The 25913-nt window shown below is 44.1% G+C and overlaps 4 protein-coding genes and 1 long non-coding RNA gene across 15 annotated transcripts; 3 read left to right on the plus strand and 2 right to left on the minus strand.

The window, feature by feature from the left end:
- Nucleotides 1-135: 135 nt before the first annotated feature.
- LOC136198488 (uncharacterized) lies at nt 136-4913 on the minus strand. Its single transcript, XM_065988446.1, has 17 exons — nt 4727-4913; nt 4547-4674; nt 4016-4474; nt 3771-3830; nt 3311-3718; nt 3133-3255; nt 2925-3047; nt 2262-2861; nt 1869-2207; nt 1610-1788; nt 1457-1519; nt 1305-1404; nt 1167-1252; nt 888-1102; nt 795-835; nt 650-746; nt 136-600 (listed from the first exon to the last, which is right to left on the minus strand). Exons 1-17 carry the CDS (start codon nt 4909-4911, stop codon nt 297-299), a joined length of 3510 nt encoding a protein of 1169 aa, XP_065844518.1. The 5' UTR covers nt 4912-4913; the 3' UTR covers nt 136-296.
- A 7-nt stretch (nt 4914-4920) lies between these two features.
- On the minus strand, nt 4921-9657 carry LOC136198624 (uncharacterized; the record flags this gene model as incomplete). Its single annotated transcript, XM_065988630.1, has 10 exons — nt 9551-9657; nt 9463-9488; nt 8539-9406; nt 7594-7672; nt 7459-7537; nt 7298-7379; nt 6977-7246; nt 6047-6448; nt 5032-5988; nt 4921-4976 (listed from the first exon to the last, which is right to left on the minus strand). Coding segments are annotated over exons 3-10 (2031 nt in total), but the record flags the coding sequence as incomplete, so codon positions are not given.
- Nucleotides 9658-9673: 16 nt separating this feature from the next.
- Nucleotides 9674-10710, plus strand: LOC136198489 (uncharacterized). Of its 2 annotated transcripts, XR_010672820.1 has the most exons (4): nt 9674-9861; nt 9912-10034; nt 10082-10223; nt 10325-10710. It is a non-coding gene; the product is annotated as an uncharacterized lncRNA (long non-coding RNA). The 2 variants fall into 2 exon arrangements; XR_010672819.1 differs by having other exon boundaries at nt 10082-10710.
- Nucleotides 10711-12134: 1424 nt separating this feature from the next.
- On the plus strand, nt 12135-17702 carry LOC136198487 (sushi, von Willebrand factor type A, EGF and pentraxin domain-containing protein 1-like). 4 transcript variants are annotated; one of them, XM_065988443.1, is made up of 21 exons: nt 12136-12151; nt 12239-12309; nt 12358-12462; nt 12521-12630; nt 12728-12824; nt 12892-13068; nt 13124-13294; nt 13347-13511; nt 13566-13739; nt 13786-13983; nt 14036-14200; nt 14261-14416; nt 14474-14647; nt 14706-14867; nt 14924-15109; nt 15167-15331; nt 15377-15601; nt 15652-15846; nt 15896-16066; nt 16126-16290; nt 16347-17702. In XM_065988443.1, the coding sequence occupies exons 5-21, from the start codon at nt 12764-12766 to the stop codon at nt 17606-17608; spliced, it is 3972 nt and encodes a 1323-aa protein (XP_065844515.1). In that variant the 5' UTR covers nt 12136-12151; nt 12239-12309; nt 12358-12462; nt 12521-12630; nt 12728-12763; the 3' UTR covers nt 17609-17702. The 4 variants fall into 4 exon arrangements, with proteins under 4 accessions (XP_065844517.1, XP_065844516.1, XP_065844515.1 ...); XM_065988445.1 differs by having other exon boundaries at nt 12135-12151; nt 12358-12630; nt 15380-15601; XM_065988444.1 differs by having other exon boundaries at nt 12135-12151; nt 12358-12614.
- A 1218-nt stretch (nt 17703-18920) lies between these two features.
- Nucleotides 18921-25883, plus strand: LOC136198486 (uncharacterized). Of its 7 annotated transcripts, none has more exons than XM_065988437.1 (13): nt 18924-19515; nt 19584-19697; nt 19764-19864; nt 19924-19949; nt 20011-20349; nt 20410-21306; nt 21416-24428; nt 24488-24537; nt 24590-24673; nt 24730-24825; nt 24882-25041; nt 25096-25292; nt 25347-25883. In XM_065988437.1, exons 6-13 carry the CDS (start codon nt 20881-20883, stop codon nt 25725-25727), a joined length of 4407 nt encoding a protein of 1468 aa, XP_065844509.1. In that variant the 5' UTR covers nt 18924-19515; nt 19584-19697; nt 19764-19864; nt 19924-19949; nt 20011-20349; nt 20410-20880; the 3' UTR covers nt 25728-25883. The 7 variants fall into 7 exon arrangements, 6 of the variants coding, with proteins under 6 accessions (XP_065844509.1, XP_065844510.1, XP_065844507.1 ...); XM_065988438.1 differs by having other exon boundaries at nt 19600-19697; XM_065988435.1 differs by having other exon boundaries at nt 18924-19701.
- Nucleotides 25884-25913: the final 30 nt, after the last annotated feature.

The following is a 25913-nucleotide window of genomic DNA, read 5'->3' on the forward strand; positions in this document are numbered from 1 at the left end:
ACATTTGTTTTACATTTTACATTTATATGTATATTGTGAACTCCTTACTTCTGTCTTCATCATTGACTAGCTCGATTAGTCAAAAAGATCTTTTACAATTAACGCCTGCAAACGAGTGTTTCAATCCTTAACGATTATAGTAGATCTGATTCTGTCTGTATCACATAGAACGTTCACCTAAAAACTATAAACAAATGCAAGAAATAAAACAAAAACAACAATGAAAACAACAGAAATCAACGACAAGCATTAACAGGCAATTCAGCCATGAAACGTCATCACTTCTAAAGAAAGTCTCACACGATTTCCTCCGCAACTGCCGAAGTAGCGGAACCAACAACGTATCTGACTTCATCGCCATCGCCACGGATCATTACCTGCGTCACACTATTGAGACTCCAATCCTCATCACCGCCTTTCGACTCCTCCCATACGCCACGTGATTCCGTGTCGTAAGAAAAAAGTGAACTGGTAGCATCAAAATCGATATATTGGCTCTGATTTTCGGCTTCAAGCATTTTCCCCAGGAGCTGTGTAAGACGGCTGAACGTCGGGCGATCATCAGGATCAGCGCGCCAACACGCAGACATTATCTTGTACCTAAAAAATCAATCTGCAACAAAACATTCTCATTATCAAAAATACTCACAGCTCAGCGGAGCAGTTTTCTGGGCAGGTTAATCGATTGCCACTACGCAAATGCGACAAAAGCTTCCCACTCGAAACGCAAGGATAGGGGAAAGAGCCTAAAACTCAGAAGTGTATAAGAAAGAAAAGTGCAGAGACAAGCTCACCAAGAGTACATATTTCCCACATAACAATACCAAAGGACCATCTGAAACGTGGAAGACTTTACTTTCAATTAGTGAAATAAACAATAATTTTACACGTCGCTCTGTTCGGAGAAGAGACGTTGTGTAATGGCTTCAATAGACATCCAACGCAGTGGGAGACGTCTTGTGGTCTTTTGACAATAAGCACCATCGTGATAGACGGATCTCGTTAAACCAAAGTCGGACACTTTAAGTAGTTTATCATCGCAAACGAGAACGTTTCGACAGGCTAAGTCGCGATGGACTAAACCATTTCCAGACAAATATTCCTATAAGTAGGAATTCAAGAGGAAATTAAGTAGCACGACAATAAGTATCCAAGCGATTTTATACCATTCCAGATGCAATTTGCCAAACAAACGACATGAGGTCACGAGCACTAAAGTCCTGCTCACCTTTACTCTCCTTACCTCCTTCATCTGCATGTAATATGTTACTGATTTCTTTTGACTCCATATTTCGAATCCTTACCATCAACGACGTTTTTCACTTCACTCAAATCCTCCTCATTCATCTCACGCCACTGATGGTTATGTGCGCTAAAACCTGGCGACTGCGTGGGCGTTTCATCCTAGAACGACAACGATTAGCTGACAAGAGAAGATAAACGAAAAATCACATGCCTCGCTTAAGTTTTCACACTTCAAAACGCTTTCATTTGAATGCTGCTCAGTATCATCTGCACACTAAAATTAAAAAAAACGCTACTCTATGCAGTACGACTCTATACGTTACGACATATGGATGCGTCCGTCTATAGATGTTAGCTAACAAACCTTGATTTTTCCTTTTCTAAGATAGTTGAGTAAATCGCCATTCATGCAGTATTCAACAATGAGGCAGAAGGGCTTAGATGTTGTGATGCATCCTAAAAGGCTAACGATGTGTGGATGCTGCCCGATGCGTTTCATCAATTTGATTTCCTCCAATAACTCTTGTTCTTCCAGATTCGATTCTAAAAGAATCGCAATTATTTATAGATATCATCGCATTTAAAAAAATAAAAAGAGAGACGATCACACGCTCACAACGCACCTTTGAGCATTTTACATGCAACCACCGACTTCTCATCGCCGAAGGAATTTCTATCTTTTCGAGCTAGCATTGACGTACGTCGAGATGGACTATGGTAAAGATACGCCTTGTACACAACGCCGAAAAAACCGTCGCCTAGCTTTTCGAGAAGAGTCATGTCACCAGAGTTAACTTCCCATTCGTCAGACGGTTCGGCGAAGTCTGATCCTAAGCCGTTTTTGCGGAAAGCCTTGCGGCGGGCATAAACACCAGCAACAATAAAAACAAAAGCGACAAAAGAAAACGAGAGAGTGACTGAAATAGCAATTTTCCATTGAGAGTTCGACTGAGCTGTCGAAACTGAAAGATGTTAAGAAAAGATATAAAAAGTATGAATTTGCTACGGTTTTTCACCTTCGCAATAGGTTCCATTGCCGGCATAGCCGCGGTGGCACTTGCATTCATGTGATCCTATTGTGTTTATACAGTCTGCCAAGTGGTGGCAGATTTTTGATTGTTGACATTCATCAGTGTCGTTGCAAGAGGTACCGTTTCCGCTCCAGCCAGGTAGACACCTGCAGTCGTAGTAACCGTTTTGATTTGTACAATTAGCTTGCGAATGGCACGAGTTGTTCATCTCGCACTCGTTGACGTCCAGGCAATAACTACCGTTCCCAGTCCAGCCTTCTCGACACGTACAGTTATACCCTCCTTCATAATTCGTGCAATAGGCTCCCAAAGGGCATGAGTTATTACTATTAAGCTCGCACTCGTTGACATCGACGCAGATGCTACCGCTTCTTTCCCAGCCATGTTTGCACTTACACCGATAAGAGCCAGGCTCATTTATGCAGTCTGCGTGAGAAGGACATATGTCTCTTGAATTGCATTCGTCCATATCAACGCATCGACTGTTATTCAAGGTGCCACCTACGCAACCGCACTCATGCGATCCAAGTGTATTCCTGCATTTTTGATTTCCCTCTTTGCATGAGTATTCACATTCGTCTATATCTGAATTCCAAGAACGCAGGAGTATATCGTCCTGATCACCGGAATAACCAAAATATAAGTTACCTTCACAATTTGTTCCATTTCCGGTAAATCCAGATTTGCACATGCAGATGTATGAAGAAATTGTATTTTCACATGTTGCGTTGACGTGACAGTTATCAGCATTATTGGAGCACTCATCGTAATCTAAAGGAAATACGCAATAGTTTGCGGTAAACTCTTGCTTGAGCAGTAAACCCCATGATCACTGGAAATAAAGAAACTGAGTTACCTTTACATATAGTTCCATTTCCTGAAAATCCTGGCTTGCAGGTGCAGATGTACGAAGAAATTGTATTTTCGCAAGTGGCGTTGATGTGGCAGCCATCACTGCTGTTGGAGCATTCATCAAAATCTAATAAGAGTGCTTAGAAAAAAATACTACTTTGCTAAACTTTGGCAGTATGTACTTGGAGTTGCATGCGTAAAGCAGACACTAGCCTTCTCCTTAGAACAACTGTCTAATTTCCAAACACTTTTGGTCGCAGCCACACAATCTTGTACGTTCTGCAAAGACGAATTCTTATCATCTTCAAACAAAGTCCAGTTAACATAGACTAAAGGTGAACCGTCAGACCAAACATAAAATCCCTCATTAGATACATCATTGAGTCCAATCCATGCCTCATCCTCTTCCTTAAAAAGGAGCAAACTTAGCTCGTTCTGCTCTTGAATCGAAAGAATTCTGGCAAGAGAGCTTCTCGTCTCCGCGATTTCGCAGTCTGCCAAGGAATCCTGCCACGTCTTCCTTTCAGATATACGTTTGAAGCAAGACCGAGTTCCAAGCTTTGTCCAACCGTTTGGACACGAGTAAACATCTATAAAAAAAATCAGAAACAAAATCCTCCCTAAGGTGATTAAAGTACTGACAACGAAGGGACAAAGTTTGAGGTGACGGTGACGCCAATATATCCAATTCATTCCGAAATCCTAAAGAAGATGAGTACCATATTTACTCTAATAGAAGCCGCCTTCTAATAAACGCCGCTCTGTGACAGACCCTTGCTAAAGCGTGTAAGAGCGTGAAAGAATGGTTTTCAAACGCAATCCCGAAACATATTAACGCCGCGGCTTTTATGAGAGTAAATACGGTAAATAAGAATGGATTTTCGTACCTGTGAGATTACTTTTACAGACGTATTGAGCCTTAGCAGAGCAGTTTGAAACAGACCAAACAAACTCACGCCCGTCTGATCCCAATAAAACGCAACCCTGGTTTTCTCCCTTTGGGTATGCTGGCTCATACTTTCCCCACTTGGTGAAACTGATGGGAGATGCATCAAGCCATATGAAAGCTTCTTGCGCAGACGTATCATTGTAAAACAAGCCTGTCCAATAGAGTGATCCCTGAACAGGTGACGTTTCTTTTGCAACGAAAGCATTTTCGAATGCGTTTCTTATTGAAACTAGTGAAGCATTGCGACTACTGCACTTTTCAATCTGAGCAACTTTTTGTGAAACCGGCTCATCTTTGGAGAAATAATAGCATGCGCTCTCGAAGTAGAGTTCATCTGTTCTGCACCGATCATCTTGTAACGGATCTGATTCCAGACGAATTCCGTTATCCATATCCCCTAGAATAAGAATGAAAGAAGATATTGACAAGGCAAGGTCTATCATTATAAGAGTATCGCGCTATATCTTACGGAGAGAAACTTTGCATAAAACGTCTTTTCTTTTAAAGCAATCGGCCGTCTTCCAATACCCAGTACGAACGTCCATCGCAACGCAATTAAAATTAGTTTTTGGTTCTTCAGTAGCCCACAAGACGTACCTGAAAACGCATGAATTATAAAATAATTCACTGCAAGCTCCATCACAGACACCTCAGAGGTTCTTCATTGATCCACTTGAACGCACCATCATCTTCTCGTCTCAATCCAACCCAAACATCTTCCCCCCACGAATAGTCAACAAGAAGTGAAAATACAAAAGCTTGTTCGTGTGGACTGCTGATGCTAGCGCTGTTAATAGGTCCGCATCCTGCTTCTTCCAAATCTTGGTCATACATATTCCAATACATAGACGAAACAGCGTAGCAATATTCCCCATAGAGAACCCATTGCGAGGGACAATCTAAAAAAGTCAATAATTTTACTTATCAACTAAATCATAAAACTGCATGGTTTACATTCATTTTTCTTGCAAACTGCAACAGCCTTCCTACACGAATGATTTTGCGGTGACATGTGCTCACAATCATGGAGCGACAATTCGCTTCCGTTGCAAGCAACTGTCAGAAACGAATGATTTTGATTTAGGCTTCTTGGAGTTGATTCTAGGCGCTCCGATTGCGCTGAGGCTGCCTTTGCAAAGCCCAATTGGCGACAGACAACGTTAGCTTCTGTTAAATCCCATTTGTTGCGTTCGCCGCCGCAGATATTGGTCCACGTGTCTTTGTAAAAAACTTCAACATTTCCCTCTTTTTCTTTTGTCGTATCAGCAGTATTAACCAGTCGCACTTGCCACTCTGCGTTGAAGCACTTCATTGCTAAAACATAATTACAGAAGGAGAAAAAGAAAGTGCACTCTGCCAACAGTGAATCCAAGGAAAAACAGGCTGGGAGAATAGATTCAGAATGCGAATAACGAAGGCTTTCTTCAGATGAACGTCTTGAGCTGTATCCCAAATGCTTGCAAAAGAAATTTGGAAAAAATATATTAGAATACGAGCCACAAGCAAATCTCCAATTTCCACTTATCCCTATCTGCAAAATACCCTCGCTGGGCACTGAGCCATTTGCAAGTCGCACCTCAAGAGAATATTTTCTGCTGGATTGGCAATAAATAAATAAATCCGAATTGCAGGTCACTCGTTCGTATGAGCAACCGATAGTATTTTCATTCCACATACAGTCGACAGAAAAAGAATTGTTCCCTTTGTTTCCTTCTCCAGAGTGATTCAAAGCACGAGTAAACAAAACATCAGGGTACCCGAAATGACGACAGACTGCAACTGCCGTTTGACTGACATTGACACCGCTTTTCGCCATACCCACGCGTCTCCAAGCACCATCAAGAAAAATTTCAAGGCGACCGCGATTGGGGGTAACGCCGTCGACAAGTTGCAAATCAGCTGTCATCAGCTCTGAGAATTGAAAAACGGTATGCATTAAAATTAAACTGCGACAACAATCAAGCCTCACTTTTTGGTTTCTCGCAGATAAATCTATTTGTAGACGAACATGGTACGGACAGCCAATTAATAATGGAACCGGTTGATTTCCGGTTAGGAACGATGGTCGTACATAGATCGTCTTCGCAGCGTGCGTTCAAACGTTCCCAGTTCGAATAGACAAACGGCGATTCGTCCGACCACCGATAGCTGTAGACACCTCTTGCTATAGGCGAACTAACTAATCCGATAAAAAATGCTGTGTGTCGATGCCAATCATCTAAATAATCCCTGAGTGCTACATCGTCTTTATCGATTGACCATAGATGTGCTTCCTGTTTAGAGCAGTTTTCAGCTGCTTCAGACCAACTCAAAGGCTGTGTCGAAATTTTCAGGCACGAAGAAAAATAACAAATCCAGCCAGAATCACACTCTAAAAAATTCTTAGAATTACGTGGGACATTTATAGTAACTACTATTTGCGTTTTTGGCATCCTTTATATTAAATTTGAGCAACGGTTAGTATTTTCTCTTTCTAAAATTGTAGTGTAGCACTGCAATTTACAGAAAGTTTTTAGCATTCCGTTGCAAGACGTAGATAAAGTTTTGTTGACAAGTTTTCTCCCAGCTTTCTCGCATTCAAGTAGCAAAAACAAGAGGTATACTAAACACGTTACATAAGAACATGAACGTTTAATCAACATAACTCCACTTAAAAATTAGTAAATATTTGTATATAATATTCATTTGAATACATAAATAAATATTTTGTAAGAAGGTGCTTAGTAGAAGCAAAAGACGTAGCTTATGAACACAAGTTAATAAGATTTAGTTAGTAGAACCATGCATATATTTTAAGACACTAAAGTACATGAGTAAAAAGACCTCGCGTAGCTACTGAATGTATCAAAAGATACGGCAATAACGCATTGTAAAAACAAGAAAAGGACATAATACTGACCTACACAAGACTCCTGAAAGGCGGAATCAATTGCATCAGTAGAACTTGCAAAAACGATTGCAACAAGGAAGGAGACGAAGAGTAATCGGTCACAATGAAAAGGCAAATTCACAACAATTTTTCGACGCCGGCGTCTATCGGACGAAGAAGCGGTTAGGCGACAGTTGATAGAGGAGTCCAGCTTCCGTAGATAAAGGTAACAAGAAAAAGAGACAAAAGTAAATAGAAGCGAAAAGAAGCCAATCATGGTTAAGGTAAAGGACGTCGTAGCTGGAAAAAAAGAAAATGCTATGCGATACAAATATAAACAATCGGCATAACCTTGAACAGATAAGTCGAAAGAACTTAACTTCTCTTTGGCGTGGCATTCCAAAGCATCTGCATCGTAGAGAATGCGTCTGTCCTTATTTGCACGGACCCAAAGAAGCACAAGATGACATTGCAACGTACAAATTAAGAGAAATTGTGAGAGAGGCTAAAACCTGATAATTGTAATGCTCTAAAAATAGCACCTCTCCCCCGTGACTTAAAAGTTGAGGCCGCCAGGGGCCATTCATATTCCTAAAAATTTGAATTCAACTATATGCAAAACACTTAAAAAATTTTCAACATCAAACCTATCATTGCAGTCATAGACACAGCCAGTTACTTGAGACTGAAGTTTAAGAAAATTGCGTTCGCTGCATTTTAACGTTCCTTTAAATAAAGCAGAAACAAGAAATAAACTTTACGATGACAATATTTTTAAATAAAGCAGAAACAAGAAATAAACTGTACGATGACTATCATTTACGAATAGCTAAAAGATGAAAAGAAATTAGTTTGTTACTGTCGTATATTGCTGCTTTGCCACTTTGAGTGTTACAGGAACGTCACGTTTATTTACTAAAAAATCACATTCTCCTCTGCAACGTTGAGCGTAGAGCGCATCAGTTTCGATATACTATAGAAAATTAGCAGACTAACTTTAGACCATGCAGTAAAGAGAATTGCACTTTTCTGCTCGTAGAACAAATAGTTTCCCTTCTATCATGGCACATGACTGCGAGCCGAAAAGGAGCGCTTATTAGAGTGGTATATCTCTGTTATCCCACACTTCCGGTCTATACACCACTCATCCGGGTTAAAAGTAGTTGATCGCGTTCGAATTGGCGCTCCTGATGGGCTCGCAATCGCGTCCCATTATATAAACTAATTACACAACTACTATTTAAGGCACTCGGGCGGGGACTGACCCTCAGCCCACGACCCCGCCCTCGTGATCCCACTCGCCGTAGTTGTGTGACATATAGAAAGCAAATGCATTTTAACAGTGTATAGAATAATGCATTACGCGAAAAATTGGTATGCGATAACTTTATTAATTATTGACGAGCAGGAAGTAGAGAGATCCTGTGCGATAAAGTCCTCTAATGGAACTCAGAAGCATCTCCAGCACAGAGGAGGGTAGACGTAGCATTGTCTCTAGTTTTACGACTACGCGTTCACATTGTACTGGTGGGAGGAGGAGAGTAGCCTGAAAAGCTTAACCACAATATAAAAACGTCTTCAGGTACTCCTACCTTGCAGATCAAAGTTCTCGCGCGGAAGATTCTCTGCGAGGTGAAACGCTTCACTGTAGCAAAGACAAACTACAGAAAAAAGCGCGAAGAGCACCACTGCTACCATTGCTGCAGGTAAGGGTGGCGCCGATCGACTAATAGCTCTTCAGGTGATGCAGCCCTTTTGTGATTGTCCGGCGTCACACGACGATGCAGTTAGCCAATCACGAACGATCCTCGACTGCATCAACAGTGATAAAATAACTTCCACCGACACCACACCTATTTTTCTGCGAATCCGGCTAACCGTTGAGTCAATGTTCTTTCAATGCCATCTGTGTTTGTCTTTATCGTCATGGCAACTTGCATCTTTGAAACTACGAGTAGACGCGCGTTAGGACTCTAACTAATCAACACTTGCCTTGGCCGTGCGAACAGGGCACGGCAGAGCAAAAACAGCCCAAACAACACGTTCAGGGGAACCATCTTTCTTCTTCTTTTCAGCAGATTTTTCAACAGTGTGCCGATTCTTTGATTTTCGTTCCCAGGTTTTTTTGAGGCACTGAGCGGAGAGAAATTGACTTACTGTGCGTATTCTCTCTCTGCCTGGCACGAAATGACAAACGCTCCAAGGAACGTCCGCAAATGAAAACGCGCCGCAAATGAAATATTCTTATTAATTAAATATCCGCTCGTGCGCGGCTTCGAACAGGCAACAGTGTATTCGAGCAGATGATCCGGCCAAGAACAGCCATCATACGAACGTTCAAACTCAGACTCACGTGACGCTGCCATTGGGAACGATCCTCTGCATGCCGGTGATCGGCAGCGTGGACTCCGAGCGCCGTCCTTCAAATCATTGCACAGGATAATTCCTTGAGGGGCCTCGCTTCGAAGCGACAGACAGAATCGCTTAATTAGAAAAGGTCTTTCTAATTAAATTACCTATAGAGTCGGAAGACAGCTGCAAGCTGCAAGGTAAGATAGGGATGAACGCCGCTACCATTGGGTACCAGGGAGCATTGAAGCTTACCTGCTTAGTCCTTTGAAGACACAGCTGCACGTATATACCGTAATACGTACTGCTGAGCGTATATACGGACGCGAGCGAGAGTAAGTAGGGCTCTTTCTGTTTTTATCCGGGTAAACGTTTGAGCTGCTTTCGTTCTAAAGTCTTCGACGAGCGACCTTTTAACGGCACTGCCACTTTTCGAATGGGATTCGAAAGGGATTCGAAGTGTTTTTGCGCGACAGGAACTATTTTCACGAAAGTGAGGCCCCCTAAGAGGTCTCGCCAACAGTTTTTCGAGTTGCAAACCAGAACGAAAGCCTTGCAGGCAAAAGGTAATCGCTCTGTTTGCAGGCAAACCAAAGGCCTAAACTCTGACTGACAGTCGACGGGTCTCATTGGCTTTCCATCGAGCAACACTCAAAGTTGTCCTTCGCTACTTCGAAGCTCGTCTTTCCTCTGTCGTGCGTCGGAGGCTATTCTCAGATGACGAGAAGCAAGCTTAGAGGTATGTCTGTCTTCAACTGTATTTATACGTGTGTGCAATGTTCACAGCGATCGCCACGAGCAAAAGTCTTGTGGCCCGGGTGGCAGTGAACCCTCAAAAGGAGCCTCACCTCAACTATTGTTCCATGAATAGCTGTCGTCTTCATGTTCTCTTATAGTATCTTCATGATCCTCTCCCTTAAAAATAATGGTAACGAACGTGAAATTTTAGTCAGTGTTCTTCCAACAGACTAGACCCACGTGCCTGCAAATCTGAAAACACTCTAATAAGATGGATCTAATTCCTCGTAGGAGATGTAGCTGCCTCATGGCCTTCGGGCATGGCACGCACGGGCCCTTACTGGATCTTCACATATTTTCCCCTATAGTCAGAGGGCGGAGGGCTCACAGTTTGACCTGATGACCGTATAGCAAATCAAGCAAAGCAAGCGTCGAACAGATTAAGAGACATACATGTACAACATGTACAACAAATTTTGCAGCACGCTTTCAATGTCACATTAATTATCTGAACTTCATAACATGAACGCGTCGTGAGTATAGTGGATCGGATCGTGCGATCTCGCCGGCCACTCAATATAGTAATTCAGGTTGCGAGGGTAGCGAACTTTGCATTTGTTTATTCATTGCTTTATGGAAATTCTTAGACACATTAACGTGCCACGAATGCATGTGGAACTTAGATCAATAAAGCTCTATCGCGAATAGAAGCGTCACATATACATGCGACTTCATGACAACGCTGTGCAGGCGCGCCTAAAGAAAAACTCTGACTGTTTTAGAAAAAGAGTTTTTGAATAGACACCTCGGCGTTCTCACTTAGGGAAACGCCACCGCGACGATCGCTATATACGGATGTGTGCAAGAGAAGCCGCACATGCATATATATAGAACACATCTCAAGGGTGTCATAGAAAGTCTCTGTGCAATCGAGCCTACCGACTTTTTTCAAAAGCAAGGGTGTCTCAAATAAAAGCGTCGATCGGCCTGTACCACCCGGCGACCGGATTAGGCGTTTTCAGTAGAGTGCTAACGTCAGTGGTAATCGCGCTAAAATAAATAAAGAGTCATTGCTCAACAGTACTACCATGCAGTCAGAGACAAAGGGAGTGCGGCGCGTTACGGGCATGTTCCGCGGGAGGCTTCTATTATAATTTCGAGTCTTCTCTTCTGAGTTGCCCTCAGCTAAGTTCGCTTCGCTGCAATGCTAATTTACATATATTCATCATGAAGTTTGCGGTCTCGATCTCTTGCTTTACGCCCCGCCCCCTTTTACTCGACTGCATGACTTCGTCACTGAAAGTGACAGGTAATTGTTCTAGATAATCAAATGCATGGTGGCTGCCTCATTCAAGCTCCAACACATTCTTTTTGACCACGCCTACACGCGCACCGTGGTGTTAGATCGAGCAATACATGCAATGTGAGTTTTGGAACCCAGCGTCGAATTATCGAGCAGCTGTTTGCATGTGGAAATCAAGAGAAGCGCATTCGCTCACCTGATGGTTTCGAAAGCTCACCTGCGCGTGGAGACGAATGCAGCGAATGCAGTCACTTTCAGGGCCGATTCAACAACGATTTAAGATTATTGTCATTCATTTTCAGGCTCCAGAGGAAGATTTGATTGTCGACATCGCGTAAAGATCGCGCAGTACAGAGATAAAAATCTCCACATCCGGGATTGTCCCTAGTTCATCGTTCGTTGCTCGCTTCTGTCTACAATGAGTTCTGTTGACGAGAATGGTAAGATGGTCGTCTGTCTTGTTACCGGAGCGACAGATGCATGCACTACTGTTGAACGGGTTCCCCAAACGCCTTTCCGAGGCATTATACCCTTTATCCGCGCAACCTCGCCTTTCGTTTAGGAATCCTGCGACGCATTAAAGTCAAGACGTCTATGAAAGCGCGAAATTGTGCCAAACCCCACCTCATCACCAATTTCGCAACGAGATGTGCATTATAACTCGATTGCACTTCGTACAGGGCTTGCAGAAACTCGTCGCATCGACGATCGCGACCCTTTCGAAGTCGTGTTCAATGAGGCGCTTACTATATACTACTCAGCTAGGGAGCCAACCTGAAAGGCAACTGCGCATTGAGACAAATGCAGAGATGCTTGTATATAAATATTTTTCACGAGAGCGCGCTGTCAGCATATGTAGCTGTGTCTGCAGACCGATACATCTTCCTATTTTAATTTTCTAGGCGCTGCTTTCTCTAAATCCTAACTCTTCATGGTTAGCCTTCTGCTGTTGCGGTTACCCGTTCTCTTGGAAGTAGGGCGATAGCAGTTTGACAAAATTCGTGTGACTTACGCTTTATAGGGCTCATTTCGTCGACGAATGATCGGACACCTATTACAATGCTTCTATTCATTCTTTCAGCTATTTTTATCTACATGCATGGCGCCAGGAGAAATTTAGCAAAAAGTGCTCAACACGCATGCGGGCTGGTATATATCAGAGATCCTTACTTGGCTTCAAACAGTCTTATCGGGTTGAAGCACGTACATCGATCAGCACAGTCAAATTGAAGTTCTCAATCCAACCTCGAGTCTCGACTTTAGAGTTCTACATTTGAGGTGCGACAACGTATAGGTACGTTTTGTGATACGACACTGACTATATGAAACGCTGAATGAATCAATCGCATCGTGCTTGGGCCTGAAATCTTTCTCTCTGTTTATCTTTGTAGCGATTTAAGACGGAGAAGAATAAGTAACGACAAAGGATGCATCTTTTCTGTCTCGTTCTGATGCTCACCGCTACTTTGGGCGGTTCTCTGGCACTGAGTACATCCTTTCTCACACCCAGTTAATCTTATCTGTAACCTGCAGCGTTATCTTTTGTTCCATGCAGGATGTTTCAGACCACGTCCTCCCCGAAACGGCGACGTTCACGTTGTCAATGATACGGCGACGTTCTCGTGTAAATCGTCAGAAGGTTACGTTCTCTCGGGTTCGCCAACGTCAGTTTGTCAACCGGGCTCGTGGTATGGATTTACCTGGTCAAGCAAAGTCCCCAAGTGCAGAAAACGTATGGGTTGAACAATAAGAATGTACCTCGCAGCTCTAGAGTGTTGTTTAATTAGGATATTGCGCTCGTCTGCTTGAACCAGAGAACGGATGTTTGAACTTGACGCGTCACTTAGCGTTTTTTCGATGTCAGGACGGCTTTAGGCTGGTAGGAAGCAGAAATCGAACTTGCCTACATAATGGAACTAGCGCTGCGCATTGGTCTGGTTCGCCTGTTTGGTGTTCGCGTAAGGCTTTTAATTAATATCCTTAGTTAAGTGTTATGATTTTTACCCTCAGCTTGCCCTGCTCCTCCGGCGGTGAAACGTGGTTTTTTGGTTGAGGAGGACGTGCTGACGGCAAAGTACGCATGCAAGCGTCGTCACTCTATGATAGGAAATTCGACAACATTGTGTAATGCGTCATCGAATATATGGGCGTCTCCTCCAACGTGTGTGAAGACAGGTAAGTTCTCCTTTGAAGACTTTCATCTAAGTGCTACATCGTTTATTTCGTTAGTTTGCCCTAATCTGCATCATCCTTTAAACGGTGTTGCGCACTATAACAAGAAGTTATCGCAGGTGCACTACACTTGCAACCGGGGATATCTTTTGTTTGGCTCTCCGTACCGATCTTGCAATGAGACAACGGGCAAATGGTCAGGATCGAGGCGTTCATGCACCACATCAGACGGTACAGAAAATTCTTACTTAGAACCCAACTGTACTTCTTTTTATAGCTACAAGTATGAGGCGCTTCAAACACTGCGGTGTTTTGGAACATCCTCTTCATGGGCAAGTGTCTTTCGACAAAGTCAGCTATACTAAACTCAAAGCGACGTACACCTGCAATCCTGGCTTTTTCCGTCATGGAAACGAAAAAAGAGTTTGCATAAGCTATCAGCAAAAGTGGTCAGGCTCTACCGCAAAATGCATTCGTGCGTGTGAAGATAACAGTTTAATTGAGTAGCTTTTATTGTGAGTGTCTAGCTTGTCCTCCCATAAGCGAGCCTCTGAGAAATGGTCGCGTGACAGTTTCAGGGAATCGTGCGAACTACACCTGCGATCATGGTTACAATTTGAAAGGGCGTACAAATCGGCGATGCAATCTACGCACGCACCGTTGGTCTAATTCGCCTCCACGTTGCAAGCATTGTGAGGGCATAAGTACTTCTAACATAACTAGTGATGTCTCTTTTTTATTAATTCAACTAGTCTGTCGTCAACCGAATTCTCCGCGTCAGGGATCAGTTTTGATTGACGGTTTCTTTGCCAACTATTCATGCATTTCTGGACACCGACTTGTTGGGCCATCATCAATACGATGTGTATCAGGAAGATGGGTGTCTGATCCTCCCTGTTGTGTTCTAGGTAAGGTAAAGGAAGATAGATTTGCGATGTTACATGCTTACAGTATAACTTGCATAGGTTGCTCAACTGATCTTAGTATAGAGAACGGCAATGTCTACATCAACGGGTCGGTTGCAGTGTACAGCTGCAAATCTGGCTACAGGCTCGCAAAGGAAAGCAAACGACACTGTAAAAAGATTTCCTGGAGAGATTCTTTTTACTGGGATTCTTTACGCGAGCCTTGGTGCACTCGTACGTGTTTAGCGATTTATAGAGCTTTGCAAGTTACTTTTAATTTGTTATACATTAGGCTGCCTAAAACCGGTTGCACCTAATTATGGACGCGTAACGGAAAGAGAAAATGAAGCTACGTACGATTGCGATTATAAATTTGCTTTGCTCGGCGCAGAAACTCTCACCTGCACTGAATCAGGAAAGTGGTCGGCTCCTGCTCCTGTTTGCAAGAAGCCAAGTAAATTTTTATTGTAAAATCAAGATCACGTTATTGTCTGTTAATTAATATTTTAGAGTGCGGTTTAGTAAAAAGAGATTATACTCAGCAAGTAGCCTACTCAGAGTTTAATGGAACTTGGATAGCGACGTTCACATGTCGATATGGTCAGAATTTATTTGGAGATGAAAAGAAGTTCTGCAAGGGGAACGACACGCGGTGGCGTGGTTCAAACTTTGACGTTCAATTGCCTACATGTTCACGTGCGAATCTCATCTTGCAGTCGATTTAGTCACGTATCAAATGGCATCTTTTTGTAGGCTGCCCTATTTTGGAACTTGACAACGGCAACGTGGTTCAGGATGGCGTCAGTGCTACGTATTCTTGCAACGTCGGTTTCAGACTTGATGGAAGTCGAACTAGAACGTGCGGCAAATATTCCGGAGAATGGAGTGGATGTCCACCTGTTTGCTCTAATTCCTCTGGTATTTGATAATTGTGAAATAACATATTATAGAGTGGCTTTGTAGAAGATGGCCCAGGTGACGCGTCTGAAGAAGACTTCTACTTAACATGCTGCTCTCCTCCTAAACCACCTAATGGATCGGTAGTCCTAACATCTCCACGAAAAGGCGTACGCGTGGCAAAATACATCTGCGACAGCGGCTTCAGATTGAAAGAAACGCGTAATACACAAGAGTGCAGTTCTTCATTGAATTACTGGTTACCATCGTTCGAACCATCGTGCTTATCAAGTAGGTATACGCTTATCGATCATAGATTAAGTTGAACCACTTTGCCGCAGCGTGCCCGTCTCTCTCAAATCCGCGAAATGGAGAAGTTCTGGTCAATGGATCGCGAGCAGTATACTCGTGCCATGCTCCGTTTATACTATACGGAAACAAGGAGCGGCTGTGTTCAAAGGTCACGCGGCAGTGGATAGGCGAGTCTCCTGTTTGCTTGAGGGAGAATTATCCGACGAGTATGAGTCATCCGACGAGTAAGAATCATCCCAAGTTACTATAGCTATTGTCTAAGTTTGTTTTAAGGCTGTTCCGCGCCACCTGACCTGGTGAACGGTCGGGTCGAAATCCTAGGCGAATCCTTTCCTTTTAGTTTAGGGGTGAAGTATGCCTGCAATGACGGCTACCGATTGGTCGGAATATCCGATAACTATTGCTCGGACGGCGAATGGCTTGCGCCAGTACCGTTCTGTTCAGGTTTGCTTGAATTAAAAATAGGGTTGTGGCTATGCTTAAACTAAATTGTGCTCTAATAGTGTGTCCGCCTCCGCCTCGTTTGCCAAACGAAATCGTTCAAGAGTTGGGATCCCGGGCGACGTACATCTGCAGTGATTGGGAACTCTTCATGTTTGGAAATGCAACGATTACTTGCAATGCTCTAACAAGGAAGTGGTCTGAATCAAAGCGAAGTTGCGTCCCATGTAAAGTCAATAACTTTTCTTAAGCATACCTGACGCTTGTCTCTCTTTGATTATAGTGTCATGCCTTTGGGACAATAACGTCCCTCCTTACGGAAAAGTTGAAAGAAGCCTAAACCCAACGTTCATAGAAACATTCTCGTGCATTGACGGCTTCGAAATCGTGGGCGAACCCGTTCGACATTGCATTAATGGATTGTGGAACGGTCCCTTGCCAACGTGTAAACAAATCCTTTCCAACTGCAGCGAAGGGGCGACAAAACGCGACGAGTGCAATCGTCTGTGCACGTGCAAAAACAGCAGTTGGTCATGCTGTCGCGAGCGCATGGAATTTACGTCGATGACTGTGAAGGAAAGGCGGCGCTATATTCAAACGGTTCTAAACGCGACAACGAATCCAAAGTTCAACAACTTCCTGAAGGCGACTAAAGAAAAATTTGAACGCGACCTCCCAGGTCTTAACCTGTTTAGCCCATTTACATTTCTATTCAGTCAGCGTCAATTCCTCACGGAATACGAAGACTTCCTACGAAAAATCGACTGCCGCGTTACAGTACCTTATTGGGACTGGAGCGTCGTGGGTCAAGATCCTTACAGCTCGTCCGTGTGGGGCGGAGAAGATTACCAGCTTGGTGGCAACGGCGTAGAAAAATCGTCGTGCGTTCAAACTGGACCTTTTCGTGCCGATAATTATTCGTTTGGCCATGGAAGGTGCGTTGAACGGAACTTCTCCGGAACGTTTCCGGGTCCGGTCGAAATTGCTCGTCTGCTTGCGCTGCCCGCTGACAGGTTCGGGGATTTGGAGCTTGGCCTTCGCATCAATTTTGACTTATCTGTGCGCTGTCTTATTGGAGGAACAATGTGTTCTCACTCCGCTTTTTATACACCGGAGTTTGCGCTTCACGCTGCCTTCATCGACAAATTGCTGAGAGATTGGGAAAGAAACAATTCTCTGTATCAAGGAGATGAACCGTTTCAAATTGCTGTCTATCAGTTAGGAAATTCTTCTTTAATAGTGTCTGACTCTTTGACAAAGATTTGCTACAGAGAAGGAGCTAAAGTTCACAGAGTTTTGAAGTCGCTGAGCGTCGAGGAACTCGAGAGAATTCCACGTAAATCTTTCAGTGACTTGAGCTCTGAAGCATTGAGCTTGATGAAGTCTGGAGAGGAGGAGATGAAGAAAGCAAATGAGATGAATGAATTTCTTCATTTAGGTACGACACCGATGAGAAATTGCACCGGTGCGACGAAGCGACGCTCTGACGAATCGAAGGGCTGTTTGCCTTTGAATGAGACGATGGCTCAATTGGGACTTGTTTGAGATAACAAATGGGGTCGCAACTGCAATGTAGCTACTAGCATGATGTTTCCATGTTTTTTGCTCACGTCCGTCTGCATTCTTTTTCTGCACTGCGCTTGATTTTTGCTGACTCTTTGAACGCTCATGAAAGAGATAAAACCTCTTTTAATCCGGTAACTCTTCCTTCTACTTTGGTTACTTTAAGTCTGTCTTTCAAGTGCGGGGCATGAACCGCACACAGCATGCAGGAGTTGGAATTCCGTGGGCGTTTTTGTAGTAAACAGAAAAAGCTCTTCCCTAAGAGGTTCCTAATAAAGCTTGGGAATGCGCAAAGAAATTTTACACGCACGCGATACGTGGTTCCCGGCTACATGTTTATATATCAACTTGCTCTTCATTACTACTATAAGCTATCAAAACTACTGCACGGAAAGACATGAAAACAAAAAAACGCAATTGCAGTATGAGTCGAAGCAAGAGGTAGTAAAAAAGGAGGAGATAAAATGTCACACCTCCAACTCTCACCGTATCGGATAGCAAAACGAAGTCCTTCATCAAAGCCTTTTCGCGAGCCGAAATCTAGAGAAACAAAGCCAGTATCGGCACAAAACAACTACGTACATACCAAAAAAGCCGAACTGAAGCGCGTCTGTGTTTGCGTGACCCAGGTCGCACCACGTGGAGGTCCAGACGCTTCGCAACCCAGCCGACCCTCACCAACGGCATGAATTAGATCAGAACCCACCATAAGTGAGCCTCCGAGGTTCGTTGCCACCCCGGGGAGACGGCTATCGCCACCGCCGAAGAGGCCCGCTCATCGTGTGCTCGACGTGGAGGAGAGCCGGCGAACGCCGACGCTGTCCCGTGTAAGGCCAAAGAAACAATCGTTGGTCAGACGGAGCGTGTTTTCCCAGTGAGAAAGCCCCTAGAGGTCTTAGGGATGTGCCTCTAATCACTTTCGCACCGTTGCTCCAGGACGATGCGTCGGAATATCGCTCGCCCCTCTGGCTCCCAGTCTTCCAACGACTAACCAAGCGTACGAGCGAGTTCTCAAGCGACGGGGTTACGTAAAGAGGGAGAGCGCCGTGCACGACTTTATGTACTCCCTCGCGAACGATGACGCCAACTTTTCTCTCATTGGACGTCGCGTGTGCGTAATTAACCGCAGCGATGTCACGAGAGAGAGCGTTGCGTTTTGCACCTCTACGCGCAACCAAATAAGGCAATGATTGGAGCGATCACGCGCGTGCAGCGTTTCTCCCAAAAAAAAAGGAAACAAGAGACGAGCACGTGCACGCCTGCATGGCCAAGATGTCGGAGACATGTGACGTCAGCGTTTGGCTCACGATCTCGACGCGACGAAAACGCATTGAAAGGCGACAAGAAACGAACCTACTTATTCGATCGAGTTCGCGTTTCGAAAGGAACGCGGCGAACTCGATGGAATCGTTGTAGAAAATAGAGGACTCGCGATATATGGCGCCGTCACGGATCTATTTTATTATCCGTGGCGCCGTAGATTCGTCTAATATCAGTTTAGGGCTTACATTGAAAGCTTCGGAGCTACAGTTTCTTGGAATTTGCTCGTAGAACAGGAGAGGGACGCTCTTGTTTACCTGCGTTTCGCTTCGAATGCGTGAACGAGCTGTCTGAACCGCTTTGACGCCGATTCCGTCGGTTTTCGATCACTCTTTAGTTGTGTAGGGACAATCGATCGCCTAAATCGCAGAAACTTCGGAGACTAGCGAGAAAACATTTTACGTCGAGCACGCTAAACAAAGATGGACGTCGAAACAAAACGAATTCGAGCTTTCGCGACGTTTGGCGCAGCGGACAGCGTCGAGCTTCCAACTGCAAGACAGATTTCTGACCTCCTCAACGCTGGATTGCTTTACGATGATGTTGCGTAAGGCGATTTCCTCGTAAACGTAAGAGACATCTTAGGAAAGCGTTAGCGCTACGTTTTGTCTTCTGAAAATTTTTCTCGTGTATTCAGGTCACTCGAAATGCAGTAAAAGGCAGGAGAAGTCATTCCATATACAATCGCTACATGTATTTCACCTCAGCCTTTCAGACTCTTGGGAATCAGTCAGAAATTTAACTAAACATTGTAGGTCGGTTAGAGAAATACTAAATTTATGAAATCAAATTCTCAATGACGCATCTTTTTCCGAAGGCTCAAGAGTCCTATGGGTGCATGATTTGAAAGGTCTCTATTCGTTTTTAGTGATCCAGTGAAGTGTTTCAAAACAGCCTAGGTGAAAGCAGAAGAAGCCTGTACGTGAATAGTGCTTCATTTTGGAAGACACATGCGTGTGCATTATCTTCTTTGATAGGCGGAAAGCTATTTATAGCAGCTGAGGTCATTCAATTAATAAGATACGGTATCGATTTATTTACCCATGCGTTCACTCTCATTTCAGATTTGCCGTAGCATAAACGGGCCCGTTTTTTTGCCCAACTTGATCAGGGTCAGTGGTGAATACGTTCTTCGAGACGAGAAAGATTGTGCACATCCGGTTAAGACAATAGCCTATTAGGGAATGGGAATTGTTGCGCAGTCTCTCCTTACTCGTACTCGTTGGTGCTCGTAGAATCGTCGGATGTTACGAGTTTTGCTTCTCGGCATTTGCCTCTCTCTACTCACCGTCATTTCGTCTCGCGGTCGATTTCTCGGTTCACCACCGCCACCGTCTGACGTCACTCAGTTTGTCGAAACTAGAACGATGTGTTTCGCTCAATGCCACGATCTCATCAATGAGGTTCTCTATTTAATCTTTGTCTTGAAGAAAACGTCAGTGATGGATTTCTCTCTCCTACAGAATTGCAACGCGCTCTGATCAAATGTCCCATGGCTCGTAATGAACCCTCAAAGAGGGCCTCATCTATTTTGTCGACTATTGTCCTTTGAGAGAAGAAGTGCGACCTTTGCCTGGTCTATTAAACGGTGCTGTGAAGACTCGCAAAGGAATTACGGCTCCGTCAATGAACGGCACGTCACTAACTTATGACGTCACGGACGAGAAAGAATCCTGCAGTGTACATCACCAATATTATTTTTCTCTGAGCGGGCAAGCTTCTTTATGCATCCAGCATCCATGTGTTATGATGTGGAAATCTCAAAGTCGAATGCCTTTCCTATACATTTTATTCGGATCAAATGAGATTCTGTGCTACCCATTCCGTTGTGGTTCACCGGTTTCTCATACTTATGTATATTGCCGTTCAGGACCACGTGATCGGTGTTGCTGCTCATTACCTTAGTAAGGCGGTCTCGCCGTCGGTATATCGTTATGGGCGATAACGAACCTCTGCTAAGCGTTCAAAATGAGTGTAGGAGTAGGACTTCGTCATTCGTGATGGTGGAAAAGCAATCAAGTCTCAGAGAGGCCGAAATGCCTGAGAAAATGTCCTCCCTCTATCGGTTCTACGCTATCAACGTTTTGCAATGCTTTTTCCGCCTTCTTCTCTTTGCAATGCTGCTTCTCTGTCTCGTTGCCAGCAAAGTTTCGTTTGTCACTATGGCTACGACGTACAATTTTACAACGTCTGTCGACGAGAAGAGTCTCCTTCCTAAGGAGGCCGTTTCTGCCGCCGTCGAAAGCAATTTCTGGCGATTACTTCTCGTTATTATTGTGCCTTATCTATTTGGATTTTTGCGATGTTTAAAGTCGTGCTGCAAAAACTACCCGTGGCCTTCGCTTCGAGCGATTGGAAAGGTATAGTCGAGACATGAGGAACCAGGAAAAGGGAGAGGGTAACGCCCTTTTCCTTGTTTCTCTGCTTTCGATCACGTGCTGATCACTCTGTGCTCACGTTCTCTCTTAGGGATTGGTGGCTACGGTGCTCGAAAGCGCTGCTATAACGGCATTTGTCTTCTTCATTACACCGAAAATTCCGAACGGCGCTTTGATTTTGTGTTTGTGCTGTGGAGTTTTCACGTTCACAATTATTTATCATCTTTTTTTTGTTCTTGGCTTATGTGGACGAAGAGAAGGATGCGATGCACAACCGCCTTCAGGTATTGCTGATTCATCGAAATCTGTCAGTGGGCCGCCTTGTTGCTCTTGTTTCCGATTATTGCAAGTTTGTTTTAGCTGCATTCAATCGTTTTTCACTCCCTTTACTCGATGCTGGGACAACGTCGTGCGCAGTCGAAAGGCCAGGATTTTCTTTACTTTTTTGGCGTTTTTGATGGAAATCACAGCAATAACTCTATTTCTAATTGATTTGGACGTTTATGAAAAATCCTTCAGCAATTTACCGAATGTGGCTGTCATCGTAGTGATTCTTATTGTCCTTCTCGTCCTTTCGATCGTGTGGACCTCTCCCGTTCAGGAGTCCATAAACGACGAGAGTCCCAAGGAACTGCGATTAAACAGAAGAACAAAAGCGGGAATCATAACAAATTTATTTCGCCTTGTCTTCACTGTCGTCTTCTCTCTAATCTGGGCAAAAGTCGAAGGCAGGGTCGACTTTGACAAGCTCGGCGATGGTCTTAAGTACATGGGCCGCGATCAAGTTTACAACGTCCCCTTTCTCGTCAACATTTTTACAACGCTTGGCGCCTATTTGGTCGCTTGGCTTGCCTGCACTGTCAAAATGCACAAAGCAGGATTCTTTTGGCCGTTAGTTTTTGCGACTCCCGTGTCTGTGATCATAGTGCTAATCCCATGCTTTGCGTCAACAAGACGTTTTTCCGTTTTACCCTACATTTATGTTCCAGCATGCAGTGACAGCGGCGACAAACACGCTCTTACGATTTTATCGGTTGTTTTGCTTTGGCTTGCTCAGCTCTTATGCTGTCTCTTTTATGTCTACCGGACGCGCCTGGCTCCTCTCATGCAGGAGTCTCACATCTTCATTCAGCCCCTGTACAACGGTCCGTTTATTGAACAGTATCTCATGCTCAATCGGCGTACTGTTGTCGACGACGAGAAGTTTTATGCTAGCGATCCGTGCTTGAAAGCGCGCAACAAGCGAATTTTCATTTGCACTCCAATGTATCATGAAACGGTTGAAGAGATGATGTCCATATTAGGCTCTATTAAGGACATTGCGAACAATCATTCCAAAATGCTGGAAAATCCAAATTACCGAAGAGAATTTGAATTTCATATTTGTTTTGACGATGGAGCTCAGAACGATTTGGCTACGAAATTTCCTCTGCAACTCATCACTCTGCTTGAAAAACTTTTCAACGTGAAGCTGAAGGAAAGAAGGCAGCTCTTGACACCATATGGCATTCAGTTGAGTTGGAAAATTGTTGGCGACGTACCTATTTATGTTCATCTGAAAGATCCGACGAAAGTCAAAAAGAAGAAACGGTGGAGTCAAGTCATGTACATGAAATACGTTCTCGACTATCGTCGCGAGCAGCTGGTAAATAATGCTGCGGCAGATGAAGCAGACGCAAAGCGAAAAGCGTTTGATCAAGACACATACATTCTGGCAACCGACGGCGACGTCGAGTTTACGTACGACGCGGTTGACGTACTCATCGATCGCCTCGCACGCGATCTCCGAGTCGGTGCCGTCTGCGGTCGAACCCATACCCTAGGAAGTGGGCCTTTGGTTTGGTATCAGACATTCGATTACTTGGTTGGTCACTGGTTTCAGAAAGCTGCTGAACACGTTCTCGGCTCGGTTCTCTGCTGTCCGGGCTGCTTTACGCTTTATCGTGTTGGAGCTCTGCGTGACGTCGTAGACGACTACTCGTCGACTGCCGTCACGGGCGCGGAATTTTTGAAGAAGGACATGGGAGAAGATCGTTGGCTGTCGACTCTCCTGAACTACGCTGGCTGGAGATTAGAATATGCCGCTGCCGCTGACTGCTATACGCACTGTCCAACGACGTTTGAGGAGTTCTGGAAGCAGCGTCGTCGCTGGGTGCCGTCGACTTTGGCTAATTTGTACGAATTTTGTTCAAACGGCTGTGAAGTGATTAGCAAGAATAACTCGGTTGGAGTTCTCTTTCTTCTATATCAGTTCATCATGCTTTTTTCGACAATCATTAATCCTGGAACGGTAATTCTTATTATGGCCGCTGGCCTTCAATACGGTCTTGCTCCGCAGGCGAGCTTGTCTATATTTTATGCCTCTCTCATCCTCACGATTGCTGTCACAGTGTTTTTCGGTTTTGTTTGTGTTTATTGCTCTGAAGAGACGAAATTTGACGTCGCCAAAGTATTGACATTTATTTATGCCCTCATCATGACTGCTGTTATTATCGGTGTCATTGTTCAAGTTGTCGTTAGTCTTGAACAGCCTCAGCTGCCTACTGAAGCACCGTTCAGAATAATGCCTCCAGGGGTCCCTATGTCAATTATTGGTACCGCAAAACCGAACGGATTAGTGACTCTTATACATAATGGAACTGCCTCAAATAGTGCTAGTTCTTCTTCTTGGCTGAAAACGGTTCCTATTAGCACGTGGTACATCGGTGCTCTTTCCGGAGTTTTTACTGTTGCTGCTGTTCTTCATCCTCTTGAATTTCTTAGCATATTTTCCTTTATCTGGTATTTGGCAGCATTGCCGGCTGGTTACGTGTTTCAGACGACTTTTTCTGTGTGTAATCTGACCAACCAGTCTTGGGGGACGCGAGAAGTGGCAGCAGGAGGTGGAACCAATTTATGGACAATTGGAAAGTTATCAAAAAAACTTCACTCGAGCGTTCTCCGATTTTTCAACTGCTGTTCCTGTTGTCGCTTGGAGAAAGAACTCAACAGTGCACCTGATAAAGAAGAGAAGTCTTCTACCGAAGTAACGCCAGAGATTGAGCCCGATTCCGAGGACGGTCTTGATACGGAGCCTGAGGCAGTGGCAGAGTCAGAGGAGAAAAGTAAGTTTATCTATAATAGACTCTGTTTGAGTCAATGCAGTGTGCGAATTCTTTTGTAGCTGAATGGAATTCCACATTTGATTTTTTGAAAAATGTTGTCGGACTTCCGGTAAGTTCTTTAGAAAATTTACGTTTAGTTTTATTTGTGTACTCTTTTTTAGAATGATCTTTCAAAAACCGTGGGGGAGAAATTGAAAAAATATGGATACGATAACGAGTCGTTCATCGTCCTTATTGACCGCAAAGTCGTTGCTTTTTCTGTTTTTAAGCTACCTGATTCTAAACTTTGTTTTTAATATAGATGTTAGAGAAATTGAAATTATCTAGCGGCTGCTGTGATCTAATTGAAAATGCCCGCAAGAAAATTCCCAGCACGCTTGTGCCTAGTACAATTCCTGTGCGATAATTGTCCTCCTTGCTTTGAATTCCTTTCTGATGTAATGAGTTTTTTAGAATAGTGTAGAAGACTGGTTGAAGGGTCTCCATCTCAAGTGTTATTTGCCTGATTTCATAAAAGCTGGCTATGTTACAACGCCTGCAGAACACGGCGTCAGGGCCCTTCTTAATCTGAACAAAACCATACTCAAGAATGAACTTAAAGTCCTAAAACCAGGTTCTTATATGTACGATTTGAAGAAGCTTAATAACAGCGCCTCCCTTGCTTTAGGTCACGTCAGAAAGTTGCTAAGCGGCAAAAGCTCTATCCAGCGAACGGATGAGCAGGAAACGCAAACGTACCGAGTTTGTCAGGATGTGAACAACAGAAATTCAAGACGTCTTAGCGAAGACGGCGAAGAAGGCGAAGAGTTGACTTTTTGGAAGCGAATCGGTGAAGAAACTCTTCATGCCGATCAATTTCCAAAGGTTTGCATTAGACAAATGTAATACTGTAATTCAACCTGAACTTTTTTTCTATAGGCGACCAACATGCAAACTGAAGAAAGCTTGACTCAACTTCGAAACAACGTTGTCGTCGTTTACGTTGTCGTCAACTCCTTGTGGATTCTAGCGACGATCTTGCTTGAGATTCACCCCGTGCTCGACGTGGACGGGACCAACGTCTTGGGTCTTCTTTTCCTAGTCGTTTACGGGATCATTATAGGGGTGCAGTTCCTCACTTGCCTTTGGCATCGCTTCGAGACTGTGATTCACTATTTGAGCCGACGCCCGGTTCAGCCGAGAACGGTCAAAAAGAAGCCCGTTGGACCTTCACCTGACGCGGACGCATGGCAATATGTTGAATGGGAAGTAGAAGGAAATCAGAAAAGGGCTGTATTTTCTCGAGAACCTTCCTCATGATTGCCATATGGGCGCACGTGCTGTTTTTGTTGCTATAGCTTTTTGTCTTACGTCTGTCTTTTAAACGAGCTGTCTGAATCGCTTTGACGCCGATTCCATCGGTTTTCGATCAATCTTTAGTTGTGTAGAGACAATCGATCGCCTAAATCGCAGAAACTTCGTAGACTAGCGAGAACTCATTTTACG

Source organism: Oscarella lobularis, chromosome 19 (genome assembly GCF_947507565.1).
Source record: "Oscarella lobularis chromosome 19, ooOscLobu1.1, whole genome shotgun sequence".
In the NCBI taxonomy this organism is placed as follows: domain Eukaryota; kingdom Metazoa; phylum Porifera; class Homoscleromorpha; order Homosclerophorida; family Oscarellidae; genus Oscarella; species Oscarella lobularis.